The 11,836-nt window shown below is 39.4% G+C and overlaps 1 protein-coding gene across 3 annotated transcripts in view; it reads left to right on the top strand.

The window, feature by feature from the left end:
* Nucleotides 1–8,435, top strand: part of LOC122815179 — a 1,312,396-nt gene extending 1,303,961 nt beyond the window's left edge. For all 3 annotated transcript variants that reach the window (XM_044087461.1, XM_044087460.1, XM_044087462.1), the window contains one exon: nt 7,922–8,435. In XM_044087461.1, coding sequence (XP_043943396.1) covers nt 7,922–8,251 — 330 coding nt within the window. In that variant the 3' untranslated portion in view covers nt 8,252–8,435. The remainder of the gene's footprint in view (nt 1–7,921) is intronic.
* Nucleotides 8,436–11,836: the final 3,401 nt, after the last annotated feature.

The following is an 11,836-nucleotide window of genomic DNA, read 5'->3' as shown; positions in this document are numbered from 1 at the left end:
AGTTTATGATATTGAGCATTATAAACAGTTTTTAGTTGGTTGTACATAAATATGTATATTTTATATTTCATATTTTGTGTATTTAACAACATTTTGATGTGTAACATATACTGTGTAGATGCATTGGGAGTATAATTTTCTTATCTCAAAGGGTTAATGAGGTGAGATTCAGGATATGTTTGTTTAACTGAGTTTTATGTGATAGGGTAATTAGAAGGGGTGGGATGTATTTGTTGGAGTGTTTGTGTGTGTATATATATCAATGGAGTGGTTAAATGTGTTCATTTTCTGAAGAAGTCTATACAATAGACGAAACCTAGGTCAAATTCGTGTATCTGGTCTGTACATTTGGTTCTACCACCCCTGGGTAACAGGGTCCTTCCTGGTGTTTTCTGTCAATTTGTTTGTAGTTTGGATCCGTTTTCTTCACACATACATATATATATATATATATATATATATATATATATATATATATATGTGTAACCACAATGTAAGCGAAGCAACATATTAGCATTAGTGCATTATCTGTAACTCTGCGCAGTGTATGTTACAGTTCACATACTTATTACACATGAATTTAATTTATTCTATTGCTTCGATGTCAGTCCGCTATCTTCTTCGACAGTCATACCTGACTGTCACAGGTCTTCTTTCACACAATCCATCCATCCATTTCTTGGTAGATGCCCTTGTTTCATCTTGCTTTTTTTCCTTGTTTGGCCCAAATCTTTTTCACTACATTGTCTTCCGCCTTTCTGAACATGTGCTTGAACCACCATATTCTGTTCTCTTTTACTTTCTCTGCAATTTTAGCTAATTTGCCTTGTGCTCTGATGTCTCATTTCTTTGTCTGCCCCACAGTGTGCATCTTAATACCAGGAGAGCCCGCAGTATTTTTTGCAGGAGGGTGCAAACCCAACCCCCCTACTCAGCCTCCCACGCAGCCCTCCCCCACACAGTCATTCCAGTGTCCCATTACTTGGCTATTTCTCCCCAGTTGCCATAAACACTGTTCAAAGCTGTCAGTGTGCATATTGTTTTATGCTTTATTTCTACAGTGATTACATATATTTGGATTTAATTTGCAACTTACTTCAAAATTTATAGCATAAACATTGGTAGACATTTGCTAAACAAATCAATAGTCTTACAATGAAAACAGACTTAGCATTAAAACTTCTCTAACTTTGAAACTCACATTCACTAAAACAATATTGAAACCCACACTCAAAGAATACCATCTGGCCAGTGGCAGGTTAAGTTTACCTTTGGGCTGTTTGCAAATCATAGGCCCCTTGCACACATTTTTAGGCCCATGCAAAAGTTCTTTGATTCACCTTCCTGATTGTATTAATTATAATATATAACTGAATTATATTCCTTGTATAATACAGAACCACTTGTTACTGTGATTTAAATTTATAGTTTTGAGCATTTTTCCATTAAGCAATGGATCAAAACATACAGAGCAATAATGACAAACTGCCCGATTCAGAACATTTCAACCATAAAAGGCCGCTCAGACTTCTGTTATTACAATCTACCAATATCAGACAATATGCACAATCTCTGCAGAAGCAAATATCATCTGAATAATTCCACATTAAAGAGATCTGAAACTAATGAAGAGGATGTTGGTAGAAAACAACTTTATATTTTGGTGTTTCATCTACAAATTCAGTGCCTGCTGCCCTTGAGGAATATATTGCCTGTTACATTAAAAAAATGGTAAGCTGGTATATTGCAATAGGGAATGGGTGGCAAGCTGAAAAACAGGTTCATAGTTACTAGGCATCTCATCCTAAGGACATACTCAGGACGACAGCACCCCCACAACCTTAAAATACAAATCTACATGCTCTGAAAGTAGAACCTACAACCCTCTTCATCAAGATGCAAGTATGCTATGTGATGTGCTACTAACAATGCTTTAAAGCTCTATACCACAATAGCGTTACCATTTGCTAAACAAAACAGTTGCACATTTTAAGCAGACTTAAGATGAGCAGCAGTAAACTTCTCTTCCCTTGAAGCTCACAATTCTTTAAAAATGCACTTGAAAATAAACTCCACCTAACTCTCACTAGGGCATTTCACTCTCTCTCTCTCTCTTACACACACACCTCAACCTCTTAGTGCAAGAAATCTGACAAAACTTAAAATATATAGGGTTAGATGATAAATATTGCTCTCATGAACTTAGAAAATTGCTAGAATAAAAGTAATTAAGTTATTATGCATTTTTCTAAAGGGCATGACATCTAAAACTCAAATGTCTGTTATTATTTAGCAATGTCAATCCTTTTTTGGAGGAATTTTTGGACAAAACTCTGGATGTGCTGCAAAAGCCTGGAGAGCTGTGGGTTATGCTCTCTCCCTCTTATACACACACACACACACACACACACACACACACACACACACACACACACACACACACACACACACACACACACACACACACACACACACACACCTCAGTCTCTTAGCACAAGAAATCTGAAGAAAATCTGTTATAATGTTGGGGACAAAGGACCAAAACTATGGACACATTTAGAAAGTTGCTAGAATAACAGGAGTTGTGTTGGAATGCATTTTCTGAATAATATGAAGCCTGAAACTCAAATGCATGTCATCATTTAGTAACATCAGTCCTTAGACTATCCCAGTGACTTGTCAAAAAAAAGAATGTTTGAGGAAAATACCAAAAATATAAGGCAAAAATCTGGACATTATGTGAAAATCTGTACGGCTGAGAGGTATGACGCACACATACATTCCCCTAGCTCCTTAGAAAGTGGGTAGAACAAGTTTTGCACTAGTATGGATTTTTTGAAGGATATGACATCTAAAGCTCAAATGTCTTCTATTATTTTCTGACTTGAGTCCTCAATGATTTGCCAGACAAACACAATTTTATGAGAAGCAAACCGGAAATATGAGGCAAAAATCTGGATAATTGAGAGGTATGAACCCCACATACACACACTCCTACCTCCCTCTTACTTATAGACACACACACACACACACCCCTACCTCCCTCTTACACACACACACACACACACACACACACACACACACACACACACACACACACACACACACACACACACACACACACACGCACACTCCTCCTCTCTCTTTCTTTTACACACACACACACACACACACACACACACACACACACACACACACACACACACACACACACACACACACACACTGCTCACTATTCATCAAGATTTGTGTTTAAGCTCATTAAATACAGTGTACATACTTAATAAGGCATGAAACTAACAGAATTATCAGTTTGATAATGAGAAACAGTCTCTAACTATCAGAAGAGATAGGGCATAATGTAAGTGTGGAAGATGATAGCAGAAAGCTGTGATAGCATCATCCTGTGAAATAAGGACGGGGAGAGGAAGGGTGAATAGGCATTAGATTGTAGGGACCAACTAGTCCCTCCATGTCCAAAACTGTTTTTTCACAAAGAGGTTGTAAACTCATAGACTGAACAATGGGAATGTCCAACTGAGAGGAATACATTCTTGGCATCATGGGACATCTGGAGAATGGATCATTGACAATGTAAGAATGTAGAGAATATAGAATATTAAATATACTTACAGGGCTGATTAGATTGGCTTATTGTATGCTTCTGCCATCAACTTCATAAATGAAACACCTGTCACATTCTGCATTTATGTGGTTATATAAAACAGTCATAATTTTATTAAAGATCTGTGGATGATAATTTCCTCATGCCTGGAATGTAGGCTATCTGCTAAATCTCATTGAATAATCATTAATATAAATGACTTGAACTGTATTCAAGCAGCACATCAGCACTTACTGTTAACTTTGTTAGTTCTATGATGGTGTTTAGCAGCATTCATTTCCAGCAGGCTTTTACATTCCTAATGTAAGCAGTCCATTATACACCATTGACTTACAAACATGCACCCACACACTTCTTACATACACACATACACACCCCTACCTACTTGCTTCTTATATTCATACACCCCTACCTACCTTGTACACACACACATCTTAAACACTTAAACACACACATGCACACCTACCTCTCACTTGTACATTTGCCCACAGTCCAAATGTCTTCTGGAATTCAAATTCTGCATGAGCACAGAAGATGAAGACATCCACAGTTTAGCTCTTTTGTCTGTATCACTAAGACATCATCAGAATTAGTTTGGTTACAGTTACAGACAAAAGTGGTAAACTGTGGATGTTTTTAACCTACTTTTGGTATTAAACATATTTTTCGACAAGTTTTGAGTTCAGTGGCTGATTTGCTGGTCGTTTTGCTATTATTTACTATGCAGTACAGTACACACCACCATTTGTACACCTTACTTTTCAGCTTCTTTGGAATTCTTCTGCCATACACTGTCCCTAAGATTCTATGCCAGATGGCTGCAGCTCCTCTGACTTTAGCTCTGACCTCCTCATTCAGACTTCCCTTCTCCTTAACCACCCATCCCAGATAGTTGAACCTGGTAACTTGTTTAGCTTTTTCCCATCTATCTCAATGCTCAGCTTCTTTTGATTTCCACCATTTGCTATTATTACAGCTGTCTTATCTGTACTCATTTTCATCCCAATGTGCCTTCAGTTTTGCATTCCATTCCCCTATCCCTTGCTGAAGTCCTTGCTCAGAGTCTGCCTGTAATGCCACATCATCTCCATATAGCAACTTTGTTGGTCTGTCCACTCCAGCCTGTTTTCTAATGTAGCCCACCACTAGTATGAACAGTAGTGGTCTCAGAGCTGAACCCTGATGCACACCCACTCCCACTAGGAACTTTCTGTGAGACTGAACACTGTTCGTACTTAAGTCATTGAGTCCTTGTACATAGTCTGCACTAATTATAGCAATGCTCATGGGACTTCAAACCATTGCAGGACTGCCCAAATCAGCTTTCTTGGGACTGTGTCATATGCTTTCTCCACATCTAAGAATATCCATCTGGACTCTTTCCGCATCTTTAGCTTCTTCTCAACTATCTGTTTCACTGCAAACATCGTGAGTTGTGCTGCATCCTGATCTGAATCCAAACTGCTTGTCTCACATACAACTTTCTACTAGTCTGCATATTCATTTATCAGTTACCTTCCCCATTAGTATGCTTATTCTCCAGTCATCTTTGATTCATCTTTCAGTCCATACTGCTATGACTACCCTCAGACAGGGGTCATTACTTCTCTCTCTCACCCATATTGATCTTATCTGCTATGACCTCATTTAAGCCTGCTGTTTTCCCAGACTTCATTTTCTTACTGCTGTTTTTAATTATTCTAAGGTGAGTTCCTTCTCTTTTTTCATTGTAGGGTGTCTGGGGCAGTACAGCTTCTGTATGGTCTTCTGCATTCATAAGTTGCTTTGAATGCTCCTTGTATCTGCCTTTGATGTCCTATGTACTGGTGAGAAAGTCATTCCTAGCATTCCTTATGGAGGATGTCTGACTAGCTCTATCTTCTTTATCTTTCTGCCTTTGCCTTACAACTTGATAGAGTTTCTTTGTGCCATTTGCCAAGTCACTTTACAGATTCTGGTACAGAGCATCTGATGCCTTCTTCTTTGCTACTGCAACTCCCACTTTAGCCTCTTTGCTAGCCAACCAGAATTCTTTTTTAGCCTGGTCCATCTTTCCTGTCTCCCATTTTTTCATTCAGTCCTTCTTTCTTTTGATGACTTTCCGGACTTCTGAGTTCCACTACCAACTTCCCTTATGTACTTTATTTCCATACTTGGCTTGGCTACATACCTGTTTTATAGTCCCCACACGTGCCCTTTTGAGGCACTGCCATTCTTCTTCAACTCCAGCTATTTTCCTTTCTTCCTGAGATGCTACAGCCCTAGGAATTCCTTCATCTCTTGTGCTTTCTCCCCAGTCAACTTCTAGGTCTTCAGCCCAGTCTTTGATGACCTTAGATCCTTCTCTGACCACAGCTTCCATTATGTATATATTATTCCACACCTGATTATACTGACTAGTAGTTTATGCTGTAGTCTGACTGTTTCACTGGGGATGACTTTGCAATTGCTCATTCTACCTCACTGCCCTCTCCTTACTAGGATGAAGTCTACATGTTGACCACTCTTGTACATGATCTTGTGACTGTCTCTCTTGCTAAGACCATATGATGGCCACCATCAAGCCATTTGCCAGACAGAAGTCTAGAATGACCTCTCCTTCTTTATTCCTTTAGCCCCAACTCTATGGATTAAGGCAGTCCTCATCTGTCCTGATATGTGCATTCAAGTCACCCACTAACAACACCAATTCATGTTGCCCTGCTTTATCTAGTAGGACTTGAAACTGCTGAGTTTTCTTCACTATCACAACCCTATTGCCGGAGAGAGGCTGAGATTATTAATAGTCTGATTGCCATATGTCTGTCACTAATTCTGATGACATCCTTCACTGTCTTCTGAAATATATCCCTCACCACAATTCTCACATCATTTCTAGTTTGCCCTCTTCCTGTGTAGTAGACTCCAAATCCCAAGCCAAGTGGCTTTGCTGCACTACCCATCCATCTTGTCTCCTGCATACATGGGATGTCCGGCCTCCTCCTTACCAGCCTATTAGCCATGTCCGAGCTGTATCCTGTCCGTGAACTGGCACTGAGTGTACTAATTCTTAGTTCATGTTTTGCTGTCCAGCTTTTGCTCAGTAAAGTTATCCCAGGTAACCCAAGCTGAGCAGCTGGACACCATGGAAGGTACACACTGGCCCAATAGGGGCACATATACCCCTCCCGCTGTCAGTGTGGGCCCCTCAACCCACTTATCATTGGCAAATACACATGCCCATTTGGTGACATTGGTCAACATGACCGAATCACCTAGAGCCGTATTTTACACCATTGAGAGGATAAACCTGACATGGAGCACAGTCTGTGATTCATGTTCTGCTGTCTTGAGGATATTGTGTAGCACTATTGATGCCCAAAGCGGTTGGTCTATATTACTGATTCCCCTATAGGGAGTCTGTGCTACTGCCCACAACTCCATTTCTGGATGAGTTTGAGGTTGAAACACTCAACATGTTTTTGGAATATGGAAGGCACCCCACAGAGACCCATGGAGAACATGCAAACTCCATACAGACATTGCCAGAGGTCTGAATCAAACCTTTTACCTTGTTCATGGGGGACAAAGACCTTAACCATTATGCCAACCAGTCCTTTAATTACTGCAAAGACATTACACTGCTCCTTTAATTATAACAAAAAATATAGTGTTGTGGTGTAAAGCTCTTTGGAATCCCCTCTTAGGTTTGGGTTGTGTCAGTGGACAGTGGGGGATTGCCATGGAGTCCTTTGATTAGGACTGCATTTCACTTAAAGATGACCATGGACACATTCTTATATACAATACACATAGAATATAGAGCACTTTAAAATACAGCAAATACCTGACACATGTAATACACATCAATCGGTAATATAATTATACTTTCTTGAAGAAAGGTTTATAATGTAGAACCAACATATAATCATTCATAAGAAACAGTGCACATTGGTTTGCTTCATTGTATCCCTGTGACACAAGTATTATAACCATCTCACTGCTCAGAAATAATTACAATGTATCTGACCTGTCTAATTTGATATCATGTAAATAATAGTACCTACTGCTACTGCACGTGGGCCCACTGAGTATAAGTGATGCAGATAACCCACTGTTTGGATTACAGGGTTATAATGTTTGAATTGTATGTAACAGATTTTTCACAGCAACATTCTTGTTTAGTTTCAGAAATTAATACTATGCATTACCACTGACAAATAAATGTAATGTGGTTTGAAAAGGACATGCATTATTCTAGTATTCATTTGAAATACCAAATCTTTACATAATGCTTTCTTTTCCTGAATTTTGCAGATTGTTCCTGCTAGTAAGAGAAAGGATGTTGCTGAGTGGATCCAATCACAGGACCCTTACTGTGATTTTACTGATAAGAATCAGTCGCCAACTGGAAATGATCCTAACATCCATTCATCTGACAGAAGTAAACATCTACAAAGTTATGCAGATAAAGGGAAAAACATGGAGGACCCACCTTCGGAATGTATTCCAGATGTTAAGCAACCTACGTATTCCGACCAGAGTAACAGTCTTCTGAAAATATGGGGACTTCCTCCCCTTCAGCCAGGGCAAAAGGATTACCTGAATGCCTTGCTTCATCTGCCTGTTTCATCCTCTAATTATTGAGATCTCATAAATAAAATAAGTTATCACTCACAAGAGTTGAAGCACGGGCACACCTACAAAATAACAAAGGAGTTAAGGTGCAATCAGAAAGCAGTGTCTGCAGCCTTCTAACCTATATCGCGATGTATCCATCAATAAAAAATGTTTTACTTTATATAACTATCTAATATTCTCCTTTATCAAGGCACATATTATCCAAATAAAAATAAAAATAAATACATTTTTTTAGTTTTATTCTACCAGCTGATTGTACTGTGTGCATGAGTGGGTGTGTTTTCATTCCACATTGACTCAGATTGGCTTTCTTACATCTATTTACTCCTCAGAATGTCTACTCTTATGATCTGTTTAAACCATCAATGTCTCTTATTGCTTTTTCCATTATCTACTTAGTCCATTATACTCTCTAGCCCTTGAGCTCCCTCTCTAAGACATTTGATTACTTTCTGTAATATGCCTACGACTTACAGTGTATTGAAATTGAAGAATTGCACAGTTATTTTAGCATCTGCTGACTTCCTTTTGCAAAGCCTGCCTACTTCAGGACCCTCTAGTTTAAAGGGATTCCTAATGTAGCTATCTTACCTTGAAAGGTCTGTGTCTAATCCTTGGCATTTGCTAGGCCTTCTTAGAGGATGAACATTACAAGATTTACCTTTATGCTCATGACATCTTTATTAGTTTACACCTGGATATGATAACAGATGAACTTCCACTAAAAGCAACATGTACCTATATTCAGATATCAGCTGAAATAACATCATTGTTAAACTAGTCTGCTTGTAGATGACCTCAGTTACAATGTTTTAAGGTACAATGACACCTGACCTGCACATTACTCTATTAGCATTACTGATGTATAACTCACAATCATTGCCACAGGCAGTCACTGTTGTGCGATCTGTGATTTATTTTTTAATTACTTCTTGTATTTATTAACTGCAAAGGTACAGCTGGAATGGGTCCATTTTCTGTGGAGTCCTGGGTTAAAAATATCCAGTACAAGTTAAAAGCCAGCATTAGTTATAGCAGTAAGTCATTACATGCAATCAAATATTAGTTATAGCAGTAAGTCATTACATGCAATCAAATATTATAGGGCAAGTCCTTGTAACAAATGTTATTTACATTAATTATATTATGAGGTATTAGTTACAGAGTCATTTCATACAATCAAAGATTATAGTAGAAGTCATTGTAACAAATGCTATTTACATTAATTACAGCATGAGGTGTCAGTGGAGGTACAAAATAATGCATATAGTTTTAGAGGATGTATTATTATATTTATACAACCACCAGCAGAAATAAAATGGTGCTTCTGTTGTAAAGGAATCATAGCATACTCACACATTTATGAATAGCATACCCCCATCATACCATACTGATAGGGCAAGTGTCAGAATTTTTTGTAAAGGTAAATGATGACTATCACAGTTTAACATACTTACCTGACCAGTGAATTAGGGAAGGAATGAACAGGAATTAGCATAAAAGCAAGGTAGAATGATCAATTCATCAGAGCTCCCAACTTATGAAAAGAGAAGCAAGACAAGGGAGAATCAGAAGAGGGGTTGGGGAGGGGACGAGATCAATTAGTGAAGATGTTTCTGAGAACTGATCACCTGGTGGAATGATTCACTATAAGCAGTAGTACATGTGTATATGTAATTGGCATTTACCAGCATGTCCTGTAAGTATATCAGCTTGAATTACAAGACTCTGTATGTCTACACAGTGCCACCTATATTAGTTGTGCATTCATGCATATGCATGTTTTGTTTTACCATTCTGTATTCACCTGTTATCATCTCTATTATTGTCCCTTGTCTGTCATCTGCTTTTTGAAGTCCACTCTCCATTTCTTTAGGTACTGACAATGACAGTCCCAGATATACTCACATGAACTTTTTCAAGAATTAGTTTGCCTCTCTGTAAGCAATTGACTGCTGCAAATGGTGTTTTCATACCTATCCTAGGTTCATAGGTTTATCGGTAGGTACTAGGCTATTGGCCCTAGGGCCTATGCAAGCCTACCCAAAAAAAGGTACCCTGGCTTTCGCCACCCATGAAAATTATTTTCCTGTGCCCCTGTCAAGCAGAACCACAGAAGTGATCCCCGAGGTGAATTTCCTATTACCCATCCAGTCATCAAGATTTTTCTTGAAGAGTGCTACTGAGGAGCTCTGTTTGACATAGATAGGCAGTCTGTTCCAAAGTATGGGAAGTCTCTGGGACAGGAATCTATCCCTCCAGCATATTCTGTTTATTGTGGTGACAAAGTTTAGGTCCCTAGAGCGTGTAGCTCGGAGGGATTGGAATTTCTTTAAGTGGAGCATGTCCAACAGCTCTGGGTTTGACATAGCTTTATATGTTAGGCAGAGATCGCCTCTGAGTAGGTGATATGTGACAGAGTAAAGCTGGAGTTTTTTGAGTCGGTCTGCGTAGGGCATCTGTTTGAAGCCAGTAATCCTCTTTGTGAGGTATTTCTGCGGACGTTCCGGTTGTTGTAGATGTCTTGTGAGGTACATACCAAAAGGGGCGTTGTACTCTATAATGGGTCTGATGAGTGATGACTAGAGGTGAACAATGACCTCTTTTTTTCTGGATGAGAAACCTTTTGTGATGAGGTGTGCCACGTAGAAGGATTTCCTGACCACTGTGGTGATGTGATTATTAAAAGAGAGACTACTGTCCACCTGTGTCCCAAGGTCTCTTATCACACTTTCAGTGTTAAGTAGACTACAGCCTATGTGGTAGTTCATGGGTACAGAATTTTTACCAAAGGGGATGACAATGCACTTTTTGGCATTGAGCTTGATACCATGGCTTTGACATCAGGCATCTGTCTCAGTGAGGCCCTTTTGTAGGATGTCCACATCGTTAGGAGTTTTGATTATGGCTCCTAGTTTGCAGTCATTTGCGAGTTTAGTTAGTCAAAGACCTTCCGTGTTAGCCTGTACTTCAGAAAAGTAGATACCAAACAGGAGAGGACCCAGGACTGAACCCTGTGGTACTCCACTTGTCACTGGTCTGAAGTCTGATTTGGAGTCTGCTACTTTCACAGTGTGGGTTCTGTCAATAAGCCAGTTTGCAACTCATCTTGTGATATAGGGATTTATACCTAGTTTAGTGAGTTTATCTATAATTCCAGAATGGGGGATGGTATTGAACGCCTTGGCGAGATTTAGATAGGCTGTGTGAACCACCTTACCCTCATCTATGCCTTTGGTGACTGCTTCAAAGAAGTCTATTAGGTTTAGGAGACATGATCTGCCTTTTACAAACCTGAACTGTGTGGGTCCAGAGTTTGGAGATCTCCAATGTCTTTGTTTATGAGTTCCATGATGATACGTTCCATGGCCTTGCAGACCAGGCTTGTCAGGCTAATGGGGCGGTAGTTCCCGGGGTCTGTTGTGCCCCCCCGTTTGTGGAGTGGGATAACCGTCGTGGTGCACCATTTAATGGGCACAAAGCCTGAGGTGAGGCTATGATTGAACATGGTACTTAGGTGGGGGTGCCAGTTCATTCTGTAGTTCATGTAGAAGGCAGCCTGGGATATTGTCAGGTCCCATGGATGCTGTG

Source organism: Protopterus annectens, chromosome 11.part0 (genome assembly GCF_019279795.1).
Source record: "Protopterus annectens isolate FY-2018-M chromosome 11.part0, PAN1.0, whole genome shotgun sequence".
Lineage (NCBI taxonomy): Eukaryota > Metazoa > Chordata > Ceratodontiformes > Protopteridae > Protopterus > Protopterus annectens.
The sequence above is the reverse complement of the archived record's forward strand: the minus strand, read 5'-3'. Positions and strand labels throughout refer to the sequence as shown.